At 40.0% G+C, this 26,432-nt stretch overlaps 1 protein-coding gene across 4 annotated transcripts in view; it reads left to right on the forward strand.

Annotated features, from left to right (window-relative positions):
• Nucleotides 1–26,432, forward strand: part of LOC134430394 (sodium channel protein type 5 subunit alpha-like) — a 218,808-nt gene that overhangs the window by 36,759 nt on the left and 155,617 nt on the right. For all 4 annotated transcript variants that reach the window (XM_063178066.1, XM_063178152.1, XM_063178232.1 and 1 more), the window contains exons 2-6: nucleotides 4,634–4,952; nucleotides 6,613–6,730; nucleotides 11,998–12,088; nucleotides 15,619–15,747; nucleotides 20,554–20,645. In XM_063178066.1, the coding sequence (XP_063034136.1) occupies nucleotides 4,686–4,952; nucleotides 6,613–6,730; nucleotides 11,998–12,088; nucleotides 15,619–15,747; nucleotides 20,554–20,645 (697 nt within the window). In that variant the 5' untranslated portion in view covers nucleotides 4,634–4,685. The remainder of the gene's footprint in view (nucleotides 1–4,633; nucleotides 4,953–6,612; nucleotides 6,731–11,997; nucleotides 12,089–15,618; nucleotides 15,748–20,553; nucleotides 20,646–26,432) is intronic.

Raw genomic sequence — 26,432 nt, forward strand, 5'->3', positions numbered from 1 at the left:
TTAGTTTAATACCTCAATTACACACTATCTGGTGCTCATGCTCTGGTGTGAAGGTGCTCATTTCAAAGGTAACATTTCTAGCCAAATATTCTGGGTCCTAAGAGATCGATTCCCCAGGTGTCACTTACCTGGGCAGAACTGTGCTGATTTATGCCAGCTGGAGATGTGGCTGATTATGTGTGTTAAGGACATGTGCTGCAAAAACAAGCATTGTTTGTGGTCTTGAAAAAATTATGCCTGTTGGAGGAAAAAGAAACAAACCAAATATCAGCTTAAGCAGAAGTAACGAGTGTGCTGTGTAAATTCAAAATGTGTGCTAACAGCAAGTGAAATTTTTCAGTTAAAAGAGAATTTCCCATGACACCTCCTCACTGTGGAATGTGAACTGTGGTGTAAATATAAGTGGATTAAGTCTCAAAAGGTTGTTTGTTTATTCGTTTGTTGTCAGTAAAATTATGAAGTGTGTCTCGGTCACCTAGACTCCTTTAGTTTCTTCATCTTTTTGCAAAACTTCTTTATTTGATTTGAATTAAAAACAGTTCTCCATGAAGTCGTTACTTCATGGCTGGAATAAAACTTCCATGTCATACCATATCAACCTGTAGTCTTTTTAAATCTGATTAGGTGTTTGTGTTTATGTGTAAATTTATGCATATGAATTTATTAATCTAGACCAGTGACATTAAATTAGATGTGTCATTGCTCTATTCTTTATTTCCCTAGCCTACTATTCTCATGTTTTGCTGGGCTCTGCAGGTCAAAGAAAAATGCCAAAGAGATTATATGGAAAAGGAGTGTGTGGGGGGAAAAGATGACTGTGCTCCATGTAGTCTGACAGAAAGAAAACCCATCCACATGACTGTTCTTGTTACCACAGCAGTTAGCATGCAAAAATCATTATTTAATCACAAAGGTTTCTTCAACAAAAGGAGAATTTAAGGCTGGGATTAGTATTTTTTAAGAGGTTGGACTAGCAGAACTGCAATGCAAACATCCCTCTCCTCAGCCCGTGGTCTGCAGTAGACTCCTGAGTGGCATCATGGAAATCAGAAATGAGGACAATCCTACTCAAAATGAGCATGTCTGTAAAAGACCCTTTCACAACCTTGATCTTCCAGTTTGGTTCCTTTATTACCATTGCCAAGGGCCTGAAATATAAGCTCATGAGTCCTTGGTACAACAGAAGGACTTGCAGGGCACACAGGTGATGTTCTGAGAACCTGAAAGATATCTTGAACTGGAGTGGCTGAAGCCCATGGCACTAAGGTTAAAACTGCAATGGAAAATAGCATTTATCTTTCTAAATAAATACCTAATTTGTTTGCTCTCACTTCTGGCCACACCAAAGAAAGAATTCTTCTTGGGGCTTTATTTTCATATGCACGTCTTGTTTACATAACCAGTGCATTTTATCAGCAACAGCCGATGCTAACTGACCAAGCAAGAGGGGAATTTTCATTCTGTGCCTGGTGATATCACAGAAACAATGTGTTTGAAGCCTTGTACTTCAAAAATATGCCTGTGAGGAATGGAAAAATCCAGGCTCATATTGTAAACACGTGAGTCACAACAGCTATTATCTCTTAAGAAATGGCATTCCAGCCCTTTGATTCAGTCATTGATGATTTCCCTTTTTAACTTGTGGTGCTTTCTTACCCTTTTAAGAAACATCTGGGCTAACCCTGGCTATTTGTAGAAATGTTTGCAATTCATAGATTAAAAGAAATTAGACATACAAAGCACCCGTGAAATTATCTTGTCCATTTCCTGAAAGCATATGAAATTGAAAAAGAATTGTGCTAAATATATATATATATATATATATATATATATATATATATATATATATATATATATATATATATTAAAATGTGGAACTTTAGCTTATATACAATATGAAGACAAGACATGTCACCAATTTTCAATTGTAAGGGTGCTGAAACATACTTTTTAAAAAAGAAAAATTAAATAGTAGACTAGAAAAAATGCTAATGACGTTTGTGTAGGATTTTCCAGTTCTTTCTAAGCAGCTACCTTTCTGGAAATTGTAGATAAAACTGAAAAATCTGGATTTGACCCGTTTGAATTTGATTCAGTTTTCTAATGAGAGAGAGCTTTAAGCAAAAATAATTCCTTTTAGAAAAAATAATTAAAACTTCTGATCCCGATTAGGTTTTTTGGGCTATTTTATCTCCCTCACCATCCCCTATCCATTTGTTTCTCTTTTGAGGAAAAAATTGAGTGGTTCTGTTGCCAGAATGGCTTCTCCTGGAAGTCTTTAAGGAAGTCTAAGACTGTGTGGACGAAGCACACATTTAGGTTTCCTTAGACTGGGAAAAGCATAGATGGCTTTTCTTGCTTGCACCCAGGTTCCTGAGCCAGAGGTAGCAACTTCTGTTTAAAATCATTTATGGACCTTTTGCCACTGCTCTGTGGTTTCATTAGAAGTTTTTCTAGTCTCATATTGTTAAAAAAGCAAACAATCATTTCCCATTCAGAGCTCATGATCATCTGGACCTCGGCTAAAGCCCACAACGTTCTCATCTCCAGTTTAGAGACCTCCTCTCTGCCCTTCCAGCAGCTCTGATCAGCCACCGGCTTTTGTTGTCCCCCTTCAGCGCTGAGAAAGGTTTAATTCTGGAGGAACAAAAATGGAAAGGACAAAAAAAATCTCAGAGAATTCTCTGGCCACCTGTATTGATGTCGTTTATAGAAAGTGAAATTCTATTTACTGAGTCACAAAGCGTTGGGCGTAGGAAACGCGGTTTGTGGGAAAGCTTCTAATTTCCTGTTTTTCAGGAGGAAGGGGATAAAACAAATGGCATGGAGGGGAGAGGGGAAAGGAAAAAGGAGAATAAATCTAACAAAAGAAGAATCTCAGAATACCCCAAACTCCAGGAAGGGTAATTCATTTTAGCTCTGCTTGCTCAAACCAGCTGTAATTCAGAGCATAATGTACAAGCTTCAGTAAATCATTCCTGTGTGATAGACTGTGATCAATGACAATTTAATGAATTCATTTTAAAATGAAGTCAGAATAGGAGAGACAGTAGTTATTTGAAAGCGTCCTTTACTCAGAGAAATTGAGTCAATAAATATGCTATTTGTCATGCAGAGTCCAGTTAGAGTCTTGTTTGCTAACAAAAATGCTGTCATCACAGAGCCTAATAGACACAAACTATCTGGAACTATCCATTGTAAATAGACAAATTCCATCTGAAAGCAGAAAACAAACATTGTGCCTGAACAAAGAGTGGGATCCTGCACACGTTGCTGAATGAAAGAGGGTAGCCCACCTCAAAATCTACTATTTTGTTTGTCACCAGAGTGTGTTTTGATGGAGTATGAATGGCCTGGTGGTGGCAAAAATACAAGGTCTGTGTTTCTTCTGTGAAATGAGTTTTAATTGTTGTGGAGTGAGGGCTTCTCTCGCTGGAAAAACATGCCTCTAAAGTGACTTTAAATTGCAAAATGCGGCTTCAGTGAACTTGGATGGATTTGTGCAGGCTGCTAGAACAGGGATAAGCTTCATCCTTTTTCAAACAGTAGTTTTACATTAATTTTCACAGCTATCCGCGTTGTTTAGTGCAGATACAAGAAGGCTTTTTGTTCAGCTGTGCTTTTCACGCTTGGTTTTATTCATGTAAGTCGAAGAGATGGGAAAATTCGTACTTGTTTTCATTCAGGCAGAGACTGGAAGTGTTAACATTGAAGTACCATCAGGACAAGATGATCAAGCTTTACAGGTTTGGGTTAGAATCATAGAATAAAAGAATATCCTGAGCTGGAAAGCACAAGGATCATCGAGTCCAACTCCAGGATATTCAAATTGGTCTTGGATTAAAGGAGCCTGGTGTTCAGATATGACAAGCTGGCAGCAGTGGCTGTTCAGCATCTTGGAAGCCTGGTGTGCTTTCATGAAGGTCCCAGAGCTTTTCCAGGCACATTTAAGCTTCCATCATCCTTCAGATTTCAGGGTGTGGAGGAAAAGAAAATGCTCAAAAGTCCTGAGGAGATATCTTGAAGATGCTATTTCCTATCCCAAAGGAAAATTAAAATTATGTTACAGAAGCCTAAGACAGAGATTAAGAAGTTTTTTTTAATGGGATTTAAAAATCTAAACTTGACCCTTCACTCTTTAAATTTGGAAAAGAACAGCTGGGGCATTTTTAGATTTTGCATCATGTGGCCAGACATCGGCTGATTTAGATCTGCCTTGCAGTCATCTTAGGAACATTGTTCATCCACTCCCAGAGCTGCATTTTCAAAAATGAGTTAGGAATCTGAATCTCTGTGGCTTTCAATGAAACTTAAGCTTGTGCGAATCTAAGTTACTTCTTAGTTTGGATTTAGGATCCCAAATGACTGAAGAACTGAAGAATACTCCACAGTCTATCTATAAAGTCTGTCTAGATTTGATCATCTGTGATTTCTTATTGAAATTACAATTTCAGTCATTTTTGTTTTCCTTGATGTTCTATTAACCACATAAAAACAGCTGAAGAGCTTCCTGATAATATATAATGAGTTACTTGGGGGTTGAGTTTGGTGGGGTTTTTTTTTTCCATTCTGCTGGCTTTGTTCTTCTCGCTTTCCTCGCGCCGCTAACTTCTGATAACTTTTTTAATTCCAGCTGTTTCCACTACTAGGAGTAAAGACCAGTAAAGACAAAGCAGGATGAAAAGATGGCTGACTTCTTGTTACCACCGGGTACTAACAGCTTCCACCGGTTCACGCCCGAGTCCTTGGCTGCCATCGAGAAGCGAATTGCAGAGAAGCTGGCCAGGAATGCCAAGCAGGAATACAGAGAGCAGCTGGGCGAGGAAGAGAAGCCTCAGCCTCAGTTTGACTTGCAGGCTTGCAAGAAGCTGCCTGATATCTATGGGACTGTTTCTCCAGAGCTCATTGGGGAGCCCTTGGAGGACATCGACCCTTTCTACAATGATCGCAAGGTGAGCGCCAACCCAAAGCTAAAGCATGACCTCTGACTTGGGCGCTCTGCTTGTTATCTTTCTACAAAAAGTAAAAATAATTCTTTGCCAGATTAGGGATCAGAATGTTGACATTAACAGGGCTCCCAGAAAACATCTAAGCGGGAGGGCAGAGAGGAATAAAAAGCATAATTTAAACTTGTGTGTTCTCGGATAACCCTGAGAATGAATATACAATATCTGAAACAAGCAGAGCAGGGGCTGAGTTAATTTAAGCCAGATATCTGCCCTATCTTGCCTTCTGCATGAGCTGTGGCTTCACAGGTCTGTTGTTTATCACTTAAGCCCCTTAATGTTAAGGGCTTCTGGGTGACTTGAGCCTTGTGCGAGCACTCTGCACAAGAGCAGGAGGCACCTCCACAACCGTTCCTGGAGAGCAGCGACTCTGCTCCTGCTGAGGAAGAGCAAAGCTCCATTTGAGATGACCAAAACAGAGCAGGAGGGAGGTGTGAGCGGCATGTGCAGTGCTGGCACTTTGCAGAATGGTGAACTTTGTCCCAAAGCGAGCATCACCTGATGAGGGATCACGTGCAGGCTGGACCAAAGCCACAGCAGTGCAAACAGCTTCTGTCAAAAGGCTGTTGACAGCAGAGCTGGGCTGGTTGCTTACTACAGTTCATTCCCCTTTCCAAGCGTTTCACAAAACAGAGGACAAAATAAAGCTTGGAAGCCCTTTGTTTTTTTAGGCGGCTTCCAGTTTTTTCAGGTACTGCTGTTCCTGATTTTGGGCTGTGCTATTTCCTGTAAACAATGAATTAATGTGACCATAATGGTACTTCTATTACAACAGTGTAGAGATAGGTGTTAGAGCTAGAGAACAAAAGTTAAATGGATAAAGACAAACAGATTATTTCCCTGGAAGGGCCAGAATTAATTTACCTTTTAATTTTCCTGCTATCCCTGGGCATAAGCAACAGGATATGGATTTGCAATTTTAGTGCCATGAAGTTTTTAGACTCAAGGTGTGTGAATTGCTTAGATTTTATATATTGGGCGTCTCAGTTCTGTCTCTGAGAGAATATTAGTTCCTCTATGCCTGGTGGGGCATCTTCAGAGCTCTGCAAATTGGGTCAGCATCAATTCACTTTTGTTTTTGGTTTAAGATAACTCAGAGAATTGTTTTTCTCTGGCCATATTCATCTGAGCACAATGAGAGTGCTTCAGTGCCAGATCCTGGTGTGGAACTGTGCCTCCTACAACTTTTTGCTTGGTGAGACAAAATTGAGAGCAATAAAGTGTTCAAAGTACAACAATAGTGAGATCTGCAGCACCTGGGAAGAAGAGCATAACGTAATTTCTTCCCCTACATTTCAGTCTCCAGGTAATTTTTTATTTTTGAAGGTAATTCTGCTCTCTTCCCAGCCCCATGGTGGAGGTGATGACACAGGACCCACTAAGGGTTGAACAAAGAAAAAAATACTTGGGATATTACAACAGGACCGTCAGTTCTGTAGGGAAGGCCTTGGACAAAACTTTTCACCAAGTGAGAAGGATTTTGGGGGTCTTGGGAGGGGGGGAAAACTATGGGATGCTGGCAGGAATTTCCCAGTGGGATGTGGGCTGGAAAAGCTGAGCATAAATGCAAATACTGAATGTTCTCATTTTCTGTTTTGTTTTCCAGACATTTATAGTACTGAACAAAGGGAAGACAATCTTTCGATTTAGTGCCACTCCTGCCTTGTACATACTTAGTCCTTTCCATCCAATCAGAAGAGCAGCAATTAAAATTTTGGTACATTCATATCCTTTCTGTTGATTTTCCTCCTCATGTATTTTATATGGGTTTTAAACACAGATGGATGGAAGTCAGAAACCATTTTATTTCATTAAGCTGTTTTAAATCTTCTGGCTGAATTTGCCTGCACAAGCAGAAATGCACTCGGATTTTCAGTTTGTTTCATTTTATATTGTTATGTGAGCTATAAAAATGACTGTATCACACTGCTGGCATCAGAGAATGTGAACTGCACTGGAGAGTCTGGTGAGTTTACTCAGAATTAAAAGATGGGAAGGGACTGATCATATTTACTGAAGGGAAAGTGGGTGTAGTACCTCAGAAAGGAAGGCAACCAGGGGAAATCTACACTGATGGAGAGCTTTGCTACCAAAGCCCTTCAGCAATCCCTCCCAGAGGTAAAACTCTGTGACAATGTCTGGAGACACAATTTAATTCTGAACTGCTTCAGATCTGATTTTTTTTTCCTTCTGAAACAGAATATTTCAAAAATTGTTTTGCGAATTCTTTTCTAGTTTGTTTACTTGGATATGTCATCCAAAAAAGAATAAAGGCACAGGCTGTCCTGCTGGACCTTTCAGTGGAAGGGCAATGCCTGATTTCCTGTAGCTCTGGTTCTGAAGTCATGCAAGACAGGCTGCAGTGGTTGGTTTTGGCCTGTTTTTTTCACACAACCCCAGAAGCATTATATTCTGACATAGTCACATCTCTCTGGAAGGCCAAACTGACCCAAATGTTCAGCTTTGTGTGAACATTACTAAAAACACACCTTTTTTCATGACTTGGCTGCTTTCTCTGGGGTGCACATGGGAGACCAGGCAGTGATAATTCAAAGACTTCACATGCTGCTCTGATCATTCTGTCATGTTTTAGTGATGGAAGTCCCTCATCTGCAATGCTCATGTCCATCACAGAGAATGAATGAATACTAAATAGGTAGCATCTTAAAAAGATTGGTTAATTATCAAATTTCAGGGAAAACAAATAGGGAAATAAATTAGATTCCCACTCCATACAGGGAGGAGAAAAAAAATAGGTGATACTATAGATATTCCATCAAAAGGAAAAACAGGTGAAGCTTCTGATTGCAATAATTCTATGCAAAAATGAATATGTGTTATCAGCCAAGATATTATTATGGTTACTAAGAATACACTGTAGAATTCTGCAGAGAGATGAGCTGGTGGATCAGATTATGTGTGCACACCATGCAGCACATGCTGCTGCATACCCAGAGCCCCACCAAGTTTTTTAGGCACAGTTCCCTCAGCACAGCCTTGCTGAAGTTAATCGAGGTCAATGCATTTACCCAGGTGTGGCTAAAGTAAGAATCTGAAAATTGAGCTGCTTAGAAACAAATTGAGAGTATTGCCTTCAGTTTTGGAGTTTGTTCTGTCTTCTCCTCCCTTTTTTCTACATTGTTTGGTGAAGCCAAGAACTCACAGGAATGTGTAGCACAGGAGTTACATGCCATTGGTAGCAGTTGAACAGAGGATAAATAATTAAGAAATCCTTATCACATTACTTCCAAGGATAAAGACCACATAGGAGAGCATTTAAAATATCTGTCAGGAAAGGAATATGGTCAGATAAGGAGTGTAAGATTTTGGGAGTGGCAGGTCTCAATGCAAACATGAGTTTAGCTCCATCCAGAAAGACAGAAATCATCACCTTGTGTTGATAATTTTGAGAGATCCAACAGCTCAGTCTTTGGCAGGCACAGGAAAGAGACAAAAACTCTAGTCCCAGTGAGACAAGGAAGATCCTGCATTAGGCACCGATTTGTTTTCTGTCAATAAAGACCTTTTATATCAACCTGAAATACAAAGGCCAAGTGGCTGAGCAAGCAGTTGATATCCCAGGCAGAAAGGAGCCCAAACCCGCAGGTACTGAAGCAGATAATATCCCAGACATGGGCCTGGGACCCAGAGCTATCCTCTTGCGTGACTGTAATCAAGCAATCTTCATTTTCCCCAGGGCAAAAGCCTAAAAGGAGCATTAGCAAATGCTGCCCTGTCACGTAAATATCTGCAGCAGCTTCTTTAGTGGATACCATATTTCAATTCCCAGCCATTGAGTGTACCATGAAGGCCAACAGTGGAACAGAATAGAGAGGACAGAGTAAAATCACCCCATAAAGAAGCTGTGGGGGTCACAGTTCCTGTTTAAGTGGCTGTATGTGGAGTTCTTCCTCTGAGATGTCTGGCAGGATAGATGCTATGTGTTCACTGCTCATCCAGCCAAAACTGAGCAATAAAGTCTTTCAAAAATACACCCTTCCAAGGGGAAAAACTCCCACAGCCTCCTAGTAATGCTTATTACTATTAATAATGTGTGTTTAAACCCCTTCTAGGTATTTCTCCTCTTATTCAGGGTCTGTGAGGCCTCATGGAGGGTACAGGCCCACATGGCTGCCCAGAAGGTGGCCCTGCTCCACTCCTGTCCCAGAGGACATGGAGGATTTTATCCCCAATGGGAGGAACACTTTCTGTCTTCTGCATCATTATTAGCTATCATTAACACCTTTATTAACTATCTCCATCTTTTAATGAGATTGCATCACTGGCAACATTTCCTTGATGTTTAAAAGACTCCTCTTAGTTCTTATTGCCTGTGAGCCAAGGACCATTCTGTGGTGTCCTTGGTTTCTCCAAGCAGTTTGCTAGTCTGTATAAAATCTGTAGCAATTCTAATTTCTAGTTTTTCTAGGTTTTATAGCTAGTTTTTCTCACTTTACCACTCATCCAGGCTGGAGTTTTGGTAAAAATGACCTTCCTTGGTGCTAGAATCATGGATTCTGGTGCATCAGAAAAAGAAAAATAATCTTCTTACAGAATTTCGAATCTTTGTCCATATTTTCTGCTTGCAGCTTTCCTCCCATCCTATTTTGCACACTTTCCATAAGGCAAAATGAGATCATGTGAAGCACCAATTATACATTCTATTCATTGGGACTAACCTTTGCTTGCACATATTATATGTAATTTGGCAATGATCACCTAAAGAGCCTCTAGTATTCAGTCTGCTAATTCACAATTATCCATCATAATGAAGTCTAGAATAGAAGTGTGCTGCGTTTGACTCAGTATCTTTGTGCTAGGAGATAAAATTTATAACTTTTAGAATCGGTTTGTGCAAAGGCTATTCTGTAACCTCAAATTGGAAATAATAGGCTTAAATTATTGCAGAAAGGATCCTGATGAGTAGCTTAGTATATTTAGTTTGTAGGCTTTGGAAAATTTGATTTAATAGCAGTTTTAAGATAGGGAATGGACAATGCTGCTAATACAGCTTATCTCAGTTTTATCTTCTTTGCTTTGTCCTTTCTGAGTAGATCATCATCATCATGGACTTTTTCTAATGCAAACAATTGCATTCGATTTCAGGTAGGAATGCTAATTTTCATTCTGTGGGGATTTCTGTTTTCTCTTTCTAATTTAACACAGACCACTAATTTTGTTGCATAACCAGCTGAAATGTTTCATTCTTTCATGTTCTTTGTAGTTTTCAGTTTGATGATGAAACCCAGATTGAATTTGTAGTGTGTTTCTTGTCCCAGAGCTGACCCTTACGTTTTCAACCTGTGTTCTCTGGTTTGTTCTCTTTGGTGCTTGAATAAGGAGATGATGACACCTGCCTGTAAGAAAGCATTTGGGAAAGCTGTTAAATTCAGTTTGTATCACAAGGAAACAGGCATATAGAGATCAAACCAGTGACCCTAAATACCAATAGAGGAGTTTATTTGCTTGGAATTGAAACATGCTATTTGTTTGACATGGTCTGAAGATAGCACTCTGCTTTCCTGTGCTTCATCCACAGCACTTCACTAGAGTTGAAAAAGTAATCCAATGTTTTCTAGTCTAGCTGGAACATAATAATTATGTTAACAAGAATGACAAAACTTACAGAAATATATCTGAAGCTGATGTGAGCAAATGTGAGCGGGTATCAGACATCCTTGGCAGCCCTTCAGTAGGAGGTGTTGGCCCAGAAGTGGAAGATGTTTGTGACATGAGCAGTCCCTGTGAGTTCAATTACTGCCTTCTGTGGTGGCCCTGGGGAATCCTCAGGTTGGTTACTACCAATTTAACCTCGCAGTTGCTTATGTGGCCCATTGGAAAACGTTCCACTCTGTATTCAGCAGAGATTTTTGGCTCTGCAAGAGGATAAATTTAATGCAAACATTTCAGGACGTAGGTTTGAAACTAAATCCTTCAATCACTATTCTCAAACAAAAAATAACACAAACAGGATCAACTACAGAGATGAAAAAACCCAAACCAAACCAAACTTTTTTTTTTTTAATCCTTTCAAAAAAAGGCAAAAGAAATTTATTTTTGGGTTTTACTTATATTCCCTGTGGTCAACAGGGAAAAACAGGGTCCCTGCCTGTTGACTGTTTTCCTTTGCCCTTATCTTCTGTAGTTAGATTTTCCTGGTTGCATGGGCCAGTTGTTGATGCAGGAGAATCCCATCATATTTTGTAATTTTTTTTACAGAAAGTGGCATGTGCTTTTAGGAGAGCCATCCAGTGAATTATGTTTTCAATTTCAGGAATTTGATTTAGGGTGCTTTTTATGTTTATGGTTTCAGCTTAGCAGCAGAGTGTGTGAACTGTGCACTTGGGAGGTTTGTTTTAGCCTCCAAATAGGGAATCTGGTCCCCCAGCAGAGGCAGAGAGCCCTGCAGACCGAGGCTGCCTATTTGCCCAGCAGGTTTGCAGACCAAGCCTTAAAATCAGTGCTCTGAAACTCATACTTGCTTTTGGTGAAACTTTATGCTGAAAGCGAGACCTCAAGCCCATTAAAGAGATTAGAAAGACCAGATTTGTAACTTTCCCCTACTGCCTGAGAAATGTTTCAGGATAAAAAATGAAGGGGGAATTTGCAGACACAGGTTTTTCTGTGGATACTTAAATGAGACTAATCCCTCTTTTCATACAAAGTTGTGCACCTATGCACATTGTCATCTGACCAGCACAGCTGTAAATTTGGGGTATTGTACTTTCAAAGGACTGCAGAGTCAGTACTTTTGTTTACTGTATAAAGTATGTTTAAAAGATATAGGAAAAGAAAAAAAAAAAAGCAGGGAAGATTCCTTCATTTTTCTATGTTTATATAATTATTTGTCTCCCAATGCACTTGCAAACAAATGCTTATAGTTCTTGAAGCAACCTGCAAATTGTGATTGAGCTGTCACATCTTGTGTAAAAAGACAAAAATTTATGAAGTCTTGTATCAAATACTTTGTTTTCCTTAATTTGCCTCTTTACATTGTTCAGTATGTTTATTATGTGCACTATTTTAACTAATTGTGTGTTCATGGCACAATCAGAGACTCCGTCATGGAATAAATATGTTGAGTAAGTATCCTCTACAGCTGCCCCATCCTCACCTCAGCCTTCCTCTTCCTTTTGTTGTGTTCTTGTTTGCATCTTGTTTGCTATTGTCCAATTTCTTTCTTTACTGACTGTGGTGTCTGCCCTCACAAAATGTTTTTCCAGGTAGTTCTTTTAGCCTGTGAAAACTCCCTTAGTAAGCAAAGTAAATATTTTTAGTCCATGAATCTCATGCTTATTGCCAAAGGCACCTTTCGTGCCACTTCTGGATGAAATCGCGTATTGAGGACAACCCTGTTTGAAACTTGTCAGCCTTCCACAGTTCCCTTGCAACAGATTTGATGGTTGGACACATCAGAATAGGCTGATGGAGCTTAAGTTGAATTATTTCAGGGAATAGTTCCTGAACTGACTGACTTCTATCCTTGATCTGAAACTTAATGGAAGTAAAACTTCCTTTTGGACTGAGCACAGCATGAGAAGTGTTCCCCTGTAATCATTGGCAGGAATACTTTGTGAGCATTAAATTATCTAGGAACACCTCTATGAGCATTCCTGTCTTTTTAGCTTGACAAGCCTTCAGGAAAAATAGCAAAGGTGCTGCATGAAGGGGGTTATTTTTTGTTGTTGTGGGTTTTAAAATTAATTTTTCAAGAGGTTAAGGGACCTCAGTGAAATGAAAACCCATTTCATTTCTTTAAGTTGCTTAAAAATATTCCTTTTAGAAACAGATACCAGATGCACAAGCTAATCAACCTACAGTGCATTAAACAATTATTTTGGCTCATTGAACCAATCAGAACACACTTTTTATTTTTGACTGACATATGATAAATGCCATCTGCTGCTTCATAGCCTGGTGGTTGGTCTACCCAGGGCTGTAAGAGAAGACAGTAAAATGCCCTTATTTAGGTTCCACAAAATCATGCAGGGCACATCTTCTAGGCCATAAATTACTAATTATAGGCAGCACTGAACCAAATATTTCATCCCATCACAATAACATTTAAATCCCAGGATGTTTCATGTATAGTGTGGTACCCTCAAGTGTGTCTGTGGCTGTCCTTTCCCCTGATGTTGTCCTTCTCCTATTGGAAACTTTCATAACCATTACCACGATGTTTTCTGCTGAATCACAGACATCTCATCCACGTGATGATCTCAACAAAATTTGGCCAGTTGGTGTTCAGCTGGGAATTCAAACATTCTGGAGGGAAATGCCATAAATGACAATATTGTGTCTTCTGCAACCAGGAGAATGTGGGTGATTTTATCAGTGCATCAAGCAGAGCATGCAGAAAACCTAGAGCAGAAATGCAGATGGACTCATGCAGCATGGAGTGAATCCTTCCATGTTTCCTCTTCTCCTGTGTCCCCTCATATCTCTCAGCTTTTCCTCCTCAAGTACATGGAATGAAATCAAAGTCAAGTACTTTGTAGGAGCAAAATAACCCAATGAACTGTAATTCAAATTGATTAATATTGGATTTGGAGAAGATACATTTAATCCATTTTGTTCTGCTGTTTTGGAGACTCACAAGGGATAGAAGAATAACCTTGTGCAAATATTTGTCCTAGATCTTCCTTTAAAGCATTTTTCTTACCATTTTGAAAAAAAAAAAAAGGAATCAATTCAACTTTCCCCCATTAAATTTTTTTTAAGAACCCTGACTTTTGTTGTTAAAGAAGCTGTTCAGTTGCTGGAGGACTTTCCCCGATCCATTTAGAATTAGACGATGATTATACAATCAATTAAACCCATCTGACATGCTGAATAAATACAAGTGCTTTATCATTTTAATGAGCTTATGTACTGTTAAGTATTTTTTTTTTTTTAGTTCTTTGCATGTGTTTTCTGTGTGTGTTACTAAGTACACATGCTTAAAGAGACTGTCACATGGGTGACCTATATTCAAAATACCAGAGCAAAGCTAAATAGGAGCTGTGAAAAAATTGGGTACAAGATAATGCTCAGGTACATGGTCAAAGAGGAGCTGTGAGACACATTTAATGCCCACTGCTGCACCCAAACTGTCAGGCTAATCCCCATTTTAAGATGAAACGCACTGAGATTTTATAACCTGTGAGAAGCACTACAGTGTAACACAATGGCAGGAGGGCATGATGTCTGTGTATTTGACCAGTTGCAGTTCAGTGTAATAGAGCTAAATATATTTTATACATAATGCTCTTCCTTATATTGCCGCTTTCAATTGCTCACACCTTTTTTCTACCAAACAGGAATCTGAACTGTTACAATTTTTTTTTAATGTGTGATGGCACCAACTGATGTTTAGCACTGAACAGAAAACACAAGTCAGTGCTTCCAGTGACAGCCCTTCACATCATGACTTATGAGATTTGTGTTTTAGTGGATTTGAGGTGTTTGAGGGTTTTTAATAGGCTTTGGTATCATCTGCATCTTCATTAGGAGAAAAGGGGTAGGGAATGCCCATGGTAGACACTAAACATTTATTTCTTTTGTTAAGATATGGCCTAGAATACCCAGTCCATTGGGCTAGGTGTCGTGGGCAGCAACATTAAAACAGAGTTGTTGTGTTTGTGCCCTGAACTCTGTCTCTGATGGCAGGTAGAGCCTTGGGTGAGTACAGATCCGAGAACTGTAAATCAAAGGCATTTTTGTCCTCCACAGAGATTTGGCTAAATTTTATTACAAGTGTCATCTTTATTATGAAAGGTAAGATCTATGTTCTTGCCCAGATCGTCACAGTCAAGAGGCTGTTGGTAAAAACTTAATTTACTAGGGGGAAAAAAAACTACCCTTGTGTCTCCTTTACTGTCAGGCAGGTAAAAATTACTACATACAGTAGTCAGGTGGGAGTTTTTCAATTATTTTTGAGTGAGGGCATTTTGTTGTTTAATTCTCAAGGCTGGTGGGATTTGCCAGGGATAGTGAAACACAAGGGAAGTTGAAGGAGAATTACCCTTTCTGGCTGATAAAAACAAGTGGTGGCATTTTTTTAATCTCCAAAAAGTCTTGGCCAGGAAGAGATGAGAGGTGTGAAGGGAACAACCACCCTCCTCCCAGCTGGAAAAACAAGGAGTGTGGCATAATGCTGCCCAGAGAGGTTGTGGATTTCCCGTCCCTGGGAGTGCTCAAGACCAGGTTGGATGGGTCTCTCATCAGCCTGGTCGAGTGGAAGATTTCCTGCCCATGGCAAGGGGGTTGGAGGAGATGATTTTTAAGATCTCTTCCCATCCAAACCATTCCATGATTCGCTAATCCACTCTTGGTCCACTGGAGATGTCGGAGGTTCAGAAGTCCCACAGCCCAGCTCAGCAGTGTCATGTCCATGCTTGACTTAATGAGTGAGGATTCATCAAGGGACACCTGTGCTGGAAATTATCTTCATTCTGAGACTGTCCTGAGTATTTTGCTGTTTTCCTTACCTGCTCCTTGGTCCACACACAAAGCTGCTCATGCACAGCCCAGTGCTGCAGCTGTGACTCACACGAGCAGCCCCAGAATTGTGCAATTTCAGCTGTCTGCTGCTTGCTAATTCTCTTTCTTCTTTGGCCACTCTGTTCCCCAGGTACACTTTCACTGGCATTTACACTTTTGAGTCATTGATAAAAATATTGGCAAGAGGATTTTGCATGACAGAATTCACCTTCCTTCGGGATCCATGGAACTGGCTGGATTTCAGTGTTATTGTCATGGCGTAAGTAGCACTCCTTTATATTTTTCAAGAGAGTTATATGCAATAGAACTTTTTAAATGGTTGTCTGGATGTTGTGCTTTTTTTTTTCTTCACTCAAATTTTACTGAAAATGAGAAAAGTCTGAAGTGTATTAGGAAGGAGGATTTTTATCCTGAGTGGTTTCAGAGGAAGAAGTCAGAGGAATTCTCAGTTCTGTTCTCTAAATTCACCACACAATTTTGGAGAAATTATTTACACTCTCTGTGCTCCACAGAGAGATCTGTTTGTAAAATATCTGTAATAATATCTGCCTATCTAATGTAGTTTTGGGAAGCTCCAGACCCCTGAATAGAAAGTGTTGTAAGTGTGACTGAATACCCACGTATTTAAATCCCTATTTATACTCTATCTATCCATCACATCATCAGGGCTGTTTTCACATCCCTGTTTTCACAAACCCTTTTCACCTGGAAAGTAATTACTATTTTACTACAGAGAATTAATTTGTAGTCCTCTGAAACTTGTTGTATATCTTGGAAATAGAAATTTGGCCCCCACCATTATATTCCCCTTCAGTTGGATGCTTCTGCCTAGATTGTTAGAGTTCATTGAGGACATGTGGGGTTCTGGTGCTGTGAAGAAGGCGATGGATTTGCAACATCCAGACAGCTAAAAATACACAGGGGTAGAGAAGCAGTCAGCCAGCACTCACAGGGGACTCAGGGTCAGCCCAAGCTCTGGCCAAAGGCAGAGGTCTGACACTGTCAGTACTCCAGCTACGAGAGAAATCCACATTTCTTCATAGTCACAAAAGAGAAAATTGTGCAAAGAATGAGTGCCATCTTGAACTGAAAGCTGGTAGAGATGCCTAAAAGACTCCATTTCCTAAACACAGAGGTATCTGATCTGATCTCCCTGGTTTTTTTGTTTTTTTTTTTTTTTTTTCTGCTTAATAATACCTGTATTCAATTCTGGGTTTAGGTTAGTTCTTGATGCTATCTTTAACCCCCATAATTTACAGCATTAAGTGAGATTCAAGTGTGTTAACACCAACATCTGAGCTGAACTCCAGGGGCTGTGAAATTTGAATGGAACCAAAATCAGGAGAGAAAATTCAAACAAAATTAGCTAAAACACCAGTGAGGGCCACTGAAATTGAAAGCACAACTCTATCAGGGCACAAGGATCAAGACCAGTATTCGAGGAGACTCGGGATGATGCTTTTGGTCATCTGGTTTAGTTTTTGGTAGTCCAGTGAGGAGTAGGGAATTGCCCTCTTGATCCTTATAGGTCCCTTCCCATAGCTTGAGATATTTTATAATTCTGTTGTTCTTAGCAGCAGAACAGCTTGAAGGTGTGTAAATCCTAAGTGAACTTGCTCAGGAGCACTCCCAGTTATTTCAGTAGGCTTTGGATCTAAGCCAGCCCTAGGCCAGGTCCTGGTATCTGTTGCTGCATTCCTATGGATTTGGCTGAACTGACATCTGGCCACTATGATAAGCCTTTAAAAAAACAAATCAGTGCAGATGGGGAGAATCTTTTGGAGGTCAGCACACAGTTGGTATTTTTCGCAGCTAAACTTTTCCTCCAGCATTGCTAAGTGCAATTCTCCTGCAACTTTTAGTGGCAGGACAACACCACAGAGTCACCATCCTGCTCTCCTGTCTCCTGTCCATCAGGCAGGCGGTAAAAGCAGGGTATAATCACCCATCTGTTTGTGAGTTAGGATGTGAGTTTATTTGTAGGTGTCAGAATTCAGCACTGTGTGGAGAATTTCTGTGCAAGGGTTCTCACTTTTCTAGAAGGAAAGAGATTTCTGACAGGAGGGTAGAAAGGAGCAGAGAAAAGGACAAGAGGAGCCACAGATTCCAGCTTTGATCATGGATCTGCTTCTCCTCATCTTCTCAGCTTGGGCAGAGGTTGAGGCATGTCCCCCAGCTCTGGGGGCATCTCAGACTGAAATTCAGGTCTGAACAGTCAGTGGGAGACATGGTCTGAACACCCCTTAAATTGTCTCTACATCATCTCTGGATGTTTGGGATATAGGGAGCAGGAAAGATGAGAATGTTTGCACAGACCTTGAGGTGGACAGTAACCCACAGGGGAATTGTTCACTCCCTCTTGGTAGGAACTAGGATTTGGTGCCTACAGGTTGTGGGTTTACCCCTTTTTTTTATTTTCTAATTCTAGACTTTAGTGGTCACTCAGTTCTCCAGCCCAAGGATCATGAAAAATCCTTAAATCCTTTTCTTGTGAGAGGCTTGGGATTCTGTGCTTTCTTTCCTAACTTCTTTTGATTTTCTTTCCAAATGATATTTCACATCTTAGTTAGAACATCCCTAAAACAGGGGGACCTACAGCTGTGAACTATCAGACTTCTTAATATAAAACTATTTTCCTTCAGAACCAGAATCCATTCCTATTGTTTCTTACTTTAAGAAATATTATGTCAAGCTTTTAAGAACAGAAAAATAAATGGAATTCTGGAATAAAAAAAGAAATGGAAAAGTGTTTCCTTGAGCCCATGGGCAGCAGTGAGAGAGTTAAAAGTGGCTGCAATATGATCTTCATATGTACAATGAAACCTCCTTCCCAAGAATGCAAGCAGCAGATAGTACAGAGACTTGGATAATGGAATCTATTCTGATACGATTTAGCCTTCATACAAATCCAATTTGCAAGTAATTTAAAGTAAGATGGATCACACAGGTAACTCTGGTGTTGTCTTTGCTTGTAGCCTGTGTGCTGCCAGAGGTATTTCTGTATCTGCAAACAAAGATGGGCTGGGAATTCAAAATGGAGGATCCTGATAAGGGGCCATGAGATTCAGATGGACTGAGGGTTTTGAGCTAACAGAAAATACAATTATTTCACTGATGGGTTCTGCAGTGGGAAGGCCATAATTTGCTTTAGAGTTGTTGCAAAATAGCTTCTTGTCTTCTCTTTTGGGCAGAAACTGCACAGATTTGGCCACAGAGGGTTGTTTTAAATAGCACACTGGAGAATAAGACGTGCTGCAGGTCTCCAGGGCTTTTCTCCTGTCCTGTGCCAGCAGACACAGCCATGGCTTGTGACCCTCTCTGGGGTCAGGGATGGGTTCAAAGGAAATTATGAACCTGCCCTTGTTGAGATCCCTCTCTCCCAGACTAGTGCCTTCCTCTTTCCAGGACAGATGAGATAGAGGCAGCTCTGGGTTGGGAAGTGCCCTGTCAGAATCTTAAAGGCAGTAAATGATTCCCTGGCTAATGGGAAAATTCAGCATGGGAATTCCAGCTACTTCTCACTCCCTGGTACAGAAGAACTGGTCAGCAGCATTTTAATCAAAACAAAAGACCAAAATAAATCCTAATTGACTATAAGCAGCACTATTATCTGCTTCATATGCTTGTTCACATATTTATAGTGTGTTTTTACAAATCTCTGGTCAGCAAAACCATATTCCCCTCCTAGTGCTTCTCCCCAAATTAGTTTTTTCCTCCACTTTTCATGCTGAAGAAGAATTTGGGAGAGAAGCACAGGGTAAAGCTGGGGAGGAAACAGGTAAATCATTGCCCAGACTCCCCTGTGAGATTATGAAGAGAAGCAATGCTGTTCTTCCAGGCTATAATCTGGATTAGTAGATATGGAGAGGATGCTTTGTCCTCCCCAGGGGCCTTTGGACAAAGGCCACTTAAGCAGGCTTTTTAAAATAACCAGGTGAGGTTTTTTTGTAACATTTAGAAACAAAGGCCCCAGAGAAGTAGGGCAGTTGAATGAGATCTGGTAGGATTTTAGAAGCAAAATTCAAGGGTCTAAGATCTCTTTTTTTCTGAGGATACAGTGGTGACTATGGTTTTTCTGCATACAGACTGGGAGGAAATAATTTTGTACAACACTGATTAAATGAAGCTCATTCCATGACTGGAATGCTCCCTCCTGGGAACGTTTAGCTCGGATGTGATGAGTCTCCAGGATGACCAAAGAGAGGCATGGCAGGGAACAGCTGAGACTGGTATTTTAATGATAAAGAATTTTTAGTAGGATGGCAGTTATATTCATTTAGACTCCATCTTCCCACAGCCAAAGGGCATGAAATTGAAATATAAAACAAAATACAATTTAAAGCATCTCTTGAAACTAAAATTTGCTTTACCACAGAACTACAGCATCTTAAACTAAATAACCCAGTCGAAATGTTTGAACTATCTTGCTATGTTGTTCTATATGTAGTTTTCAGAAGCTATTATGTGAAAATTGCTTGAGTATTTGAAGCAGCAAAATAACTCTAAATATTTCCAATAATGTAAAGAATTTTATTTTTTTGTTCAACTACATGATGGTAAAATCTTGAAAGCATTTATGGCTGAACAGCACAATAACAGAGTTCGCCCAGTAGTTTTAAAGGATGGATGCCTAATAAAGAAGTTTAATAGTTCAAGTGGCATTTGAAATTATGTGCACTAATAAAAACCTGGGGCAAATGGCATCAAAGAGCAGCCTGAAAAGTGGATGCACCTCTCGTTTGGCTGCGTTCACTCCCACTGTGTATGAATGCTTTCTACATTCAGACAAGTCTCATACTCTATTGTATAATTCCAAATAACTGTGACTTAATTCTACAGGTATGTAGGAGAATTTGTGAATGTAGGCAGTGTTTCACCTCTTCGGACTTTCAGGGTATTGAGAGCTTTAAAAACTATTTCAGTAATCCCAGGTAAGACGCACTGATCCTTACGTTTTGGCTCTCAGCTACAAGTGATTCTTTCTCTGTCTCTCTTTGTCCCTTTGATTGTTGTTTTTTTGGCTGGTGTTTTGTCATTGTCTGTGTGTGACTTTCCCTTGTTACAGATACATAACTGAATTTGTGGACCTGGGCAATGTCTCAGCCTTACGAACGTTCAGAGTGCTGCGGGCGCTGAAAACAATCTCAGTCATTTCAGGTGAAAATCAGGTTAAACACTCGGGCTGCAGTTAAAGCCTACATGCCATTTCCAGTAGTAAACACTGTAATTACCAAAGACTTAACCATAGATACTGATCAGGAAATGGAGGAATGTAGGGAATGTGACCTGTCAATAGAATACACTTTTTCTTACATGTTTTTCCAAAATGGTTTTTGTGGGCAGAAGGAATGAGAGTGACTCCAAAATTGCAGAGCTCACAAGTGCTGCAGTAAGAACAGTGGCTCGTGAATCACACACATAAAGTGCTCATCTGTGAACCCCATGAAGATGGCAATGAAAATCTTTTAAAACCTTCATATATTGATTTTTAGAAATGGAAGGTTAATGACCTCAAAATGCATATTCATGTTTAAGAGCACATCGATAGAGGAATCTAAATCCATGCTATGAGCTGAGGTTTCAAGACTGCAGGCACAGATAGCCTAATTTGTCATGGTGTTTATCCATTTGCATGTGATAGAAACACTGCTGAAATTTTGGGCCTTGAAGAGATTGGAAAACATTTCAGTGTTTATTTAGGTAGGTTCAGCATTTCCTCAACTCATGTTTTCTCATATTTTCAAGGATATGATTTCTTCCCTCTTCACAAAAAAAAAAAAAAAAAAAGAAAAATCAGTTTTACTACATATCTGGTACTGAAAGAAGATCTTTATATAATCCCTTACTATTAAAACAAAAATATTTTTATGTAATTTATGCAGAGTTGAGTCCACTGAGGACTAACCATGCAACAAAACTTGCTGAGCATTATCTATGGACAGGTCTCATTCAGCCTCAGTGTTTAACATCTCCAACCTGCATGACAAGGTAGAGAAGATAGCAAAAACCATGCATGGTGGATCCTATCTGTGATAATCCTGAACAGATGTTGGCAATTACACATTAAAAATATGCAAAACATTGAGACAACTGCTCAGATTCTCACTCATAGATCTTTAAGGTTAGAAAGGCTTTTCCACCCACTCTCTTATGCACTATAGTATCAATCTAAACAAATTCTGTGAAGTAAACTTGCAGGGATATGTATTAAAACTCATCACCACATGGAGCTAGAAATGAGAATTCAGGAATGGAAGTGTTAAAAAAAAATATATATCTGGGTCTAGAATTTGGTTCCTCGTTCCAATACCACAGTGATGGAAATCAGGGAAATTACTGGGAAAGAAAAGTACTTTTCATTGGAAGTGTGTGTCCAAATACAGAATTTAAAAAGATTCATTAGGTACTTGAAACCAGTACCTGTCTCAATTTTTGTCTTTAAGTTTTAAAGAATAATCTATTAGCAGAGATTTGTGGGAATTTTAAAGTTTTCTCCAACAGGATTTCCATTGAGAAGGGATTTTTATTTTCCTGTGGAAACAGAGCTGAGCACAGCTTTACAGATGCTGTGAGATGACAGTGGCTACTCAGACAGAAAGGCAGAGTTTGTTTCCTAGATTCCTCTGATAGCAATTTGAAGACTTAACTTGGAGGGACATCCATCTCCAGGGGACACCTTTCACCTTTCATCTTGTCTCAGGCTTGAGCCTCTTCAGAGCAGAGCATGTCCACTTTTCTGAGTTGTGTATATATAACAATTTTCTGCTGTCCTATATCAGAGGAGGAGCTGAAGCTTGTTTTTGCATCAAATGATGAGATATGACTTAGTGGGGGAAAAATTGAGTGCTGAGATTCAAAATATCCAGATTCAAATACACCAAAACCCTTCAGTGATATTAAACAGCGAGTTGTTCCATTTGGTAGTTAATAGGAAAAAAAGAAGTGTTATTTATTAAAGTAATGCATAATAACTCACATCCTCTTTTTTCATTCTGACTGAATATTTGATTAGTTTTTTTGATAACTGCATTTTTATGTACAAGTTCCTGAATTATTTGGTGACATAACTGCATGTAACATGCTAATAGAATATCTGGCCTTTGATTTTATCACCAAGATTACCTGTGCCCTGAGTATTAAATTACAAATGTGGAGAGCTACAAATTGCCATAGCTGCCAGTGAAAAACAGACAAGGTGGAGATTTTTTTTTAATATTAGCAGATAATTTCAGAGGAGTCTGTTCATCTTACAGTTAGGCATATATATTTTAAAAGATATATTGGACATGATGCTGTGTTTTCTCTGGAGATCAGTCTGAGTTTTTAATGATAACATAGGCTTATGCTGAGGTGAAGTATTTTCCCCCAGCAGGCTTAAAAATGAAAAGATGATGAGCATTAACATCTTTCATGAGATTTTTGGGGTTAATTGCCATAGAGAGGAGAAGGTGGTTGTTATTTTTGCTTCCTCTTTCACGTCTCAGGTGAAAAACACCAAGTTGTATTTTCCTTTGGAAACGTCTGAGCTTTCCCTCAATAAAATTGATCACTTCTCCATCAGGCACTTCTATTTGCACAAACATGCTCGGACTCCCCGTGCTCAGTGAAATTGTTTACAGAAAGCCACGGGCCAAGTCCTGGTGGTGTGAGGCTTCTGTCCAGCAAAGCACTTAGAGGCTGCTTTTCAAAGGCATTCTGCTTCACTTGGAATCAATGAGTTTCTCTATTGACTCCAGGGGGAGTCAGTAAAGCTGACAATTAGTGCTTTTAAAAATCTCACCTACCTTTAATGTCTGGCTCTAAGTGCTCAAGCAGGCACAGGGATCTTTAGAGGGACACGGGTTCTCAGGGCTGAAAAAGATCTCCTAAATTCAGAGTCCATTCCCCTGGCCTAAGGCTGCATTTAGAGCAGCTCAAGCACGGCTTGGTATTTATTGCCTGACCTCTTTGAGAAGCCCTTCCAAGGTGGAGGTCCCAGGGTCTCCCTGAGAAGGCCAGGAACTGTTCCAGTGACTCATTGTTTTTGTTATTAGAAGATTTGTCCCAGGTGGATGGTTCAGATCCAGACCCAACAACACAAACGTTGGCATCTACCAGCCAGCTTCCCTCTCACTGGAGAGCTGGGGCTCAGTTTGGGTGCCAGAATGCCAATTTCTCCTGCTCCAAATGTGCATGGACCTGCAGGTCCTGTCTCTGCATGCAGCCTCCCTCTCTCTTGCTTCATCAGATCTCTCTTTTTTCCCCTGGAGCTGTGTAGGACATCAGGTCAGTGCCTGATCTCCTGTGGCAGCCCTTAACATGCCAGAAGACCTCCATGGAACCCCTCAATTTTCCTTCTTCTGCACTGAACACACCCATTTCTTCCTGTTTTCCAGTTGCCCGTGACATTGAGAGGAAAACAAGCTTTGTACAGGTTCAGGTGCTTAGAAATAGGTAACATTTTCTCTATGGGAGCATTTAAAAACCCTTAACTCTCAGTGATTTGATTTACTAATTGGCGTCTTGCATGTTTCCCATGGCAACTGGATTCATTTGTTTTCCTAGCCAGATAGGAACCATGGTCAGCAGCAGAACAACCCACTGAAGCCATTCATTTGTCTCCCATTAGAATCCCATTACCAGAGCATCCAAATCCCAGTGGGCTCAATAGGAACAACAACAGAGGGTCTTGAATAATATTTTACCCTCATGGAAATCACCGTGTTTTGATAGGTACTAATTGAGATAATATAAACCCTGAGGTATACTGTCTCCATCGAAAGGCCACAAAAAGCAGGCCATCATCATCATCATCATCATCATCATAATCCTCATCATCATCCCCAGGATTTTGAAAACTGCCTGTGTGCAGCTGTATCCAGAGAAGCTCCCCTGCTCTTTCTGGAGCAGGCGTGCACACCGCGGACACCTCACACGAAACGACAGGGTACCGGGGAAAGGTGACCTCATAGAAAATTGGGCCAAGGCACTTTGGGGCCTGATCCAGCTCCCATTTAAGTTAGTGTGAGACTAAAGGCTATAAATAGTGCTGTGAATGTTATCCAGTGCCTCTGTGATAGCCAGAACAGAGCTCGGAGAACAAGAATTAAGACTGTGTGGAGGAGACTGACCCCCGTTCACTGCACTGAAATCCTGCTGCAGGGAGATAAATGTCACCCTTTTGGTGGGTAAATCGCTTAACTCAAGAAGTAGCTACCCCAGAGGTGAGAAACATATGGCATATTTGTGTTTTCCTTGGAGACTGGCCTGTCAGTCACTTTTCCATGCTAAGCCAGCCTGCAGGAATGCTGACACCAATTCACGTTTGCCAACACGTTGTTAAACTCTCTGCTGCCCCATGTCTCAGTAAGTAATGACAAAACACACTCATCAAGGGTGAGCCTTTCTCTCCCTGCATGCCTGTGACTCATGCAGACATTTACAGGACACAGGTGTATCCTCAGGGAAAGGAATAAAGGAATGGGCTCGATGAGGACAACTCTGCTGCAAGTCACACTCTTTTTTTCCTTTTTTGTTTTTTTTTGTGTTTTTTAATTTTTCTTCTCCTTCCCACTTGTTTCCAGACTGTGCATGAACGTGTCTGATGTTCTGTAGGTGATTGCCAACATCTGGTATGGATGTCATACTGAATTATGCTAATACTTCCTCACATCTCACATAAGGAATGGATGGTGTTTTGGGATCCTGCCATTTCTCATTGTTTGGTGTTGCTTGCATTTTCTATGGTTTCTGATTTGCATTTGAAAAATGATTATTTGATTAACCTCTGAATGTGATAATTTCTACCTGCCTTAACAGGAACATTTGGGCCAAATTCTTTTTGCTCTCTGCAGATGTCAGGCTGCCTACACAGCCCTCATTCCACTGATTTGGATCTCGTGGTTTTTTTCATGTCATGCAAGCAGGATTTGGCCCAGAGGTGTGGAAAGAAGTCAGTGATTCAGAAAAAGCCTGCTATTGATTTACTCCACAGGGAGTAATCTATAGACCCATTGTTATTAACAGCTGTAGATGTTACTCAGCTTTGGATCAGATCCTCGGGTTTTTTCCTGCATGCTGCCTGGTTTGATGTTTGACTTGCAAGAATTAAGTAAATGCCTTTAATGCCCCATAAATAATATCTTCTATTAAGCAATATTGCTGTGCTCTCATTGGCACTATTTCAAAGAAGGATTATTTCTCCAGAAGATTTAACCGTGCTCTAAATTTGAATACATCTAGCATTGCTTTTACAAAACATGGGATTGATTCAGAGAGATGCAGAGCACCTGCAAGAAGTCCTGAGTGTCCTTAATTCCCCTCAGCCCTTCTGTTTTAGAGGCACAGATAGTTTAAATGAGCAATGAATTAAATATTCTCCTTAGCCTTGGCACTTGGTTGTGTCAACCACCTTGATGGATGCTACTTAATTTTCTGAGAAAATTTTGGTTTTAAAGGGTGAGAAAAAACAGTTCAGCTGTAAGTATAACACTCTCCAAATGGTTTTCCTGGAAAGTTTTAACAAAGGTCCAGGAGGCAGAGTACAAGTTATTTTTAAATGGTCTTTAATTACAGAAATTGTATTACTAAAGAATCTTCTTAAATTGTTCAGAAGCTCGTAAGCTATGAAAACAAAACAAAACAAAATTAAAAGGAAGTAAAGCAGAAAACCCTCTCATAAAGAAATTATTTGATACCTGCAAGGAATGAACTTGTAAAACAGAATATAGAATTGCTATTCTATTCAAAACTCCAGTAAGTAATCTGGGAAAAACATGTTTCATTAAATGAACTTAAAATTGGCAATACTGAGGCCTGATTTTGAAAACAGAGTGTCTCTATTGGTAACTAGAATTTTGTAGGGTTTTTTCTCTAATATTATCCCTATTCATGTTAGGACTCAGATTGTCCTTGCCCATATGAGGAAGATTAATTAGTGCACTTAGATGGTACAAATACAGGCTC

The sequence above is a fragment of the Melospiza melodia genome, chromosome 1 (assembly GCF_035770615.1).
Source record: "Melospiza melodia melodia isolate bMelMel2 chromosome 1, bMelMel2.pri, whole genome shotgun sequence".
NCBI classification, from domain to species: domain Eukaryota; kingdom Metazoa; phylum Chordata; class Aves; order Passeriformes; family Passerellidae; genus Melospiza; species Melospiza melodia.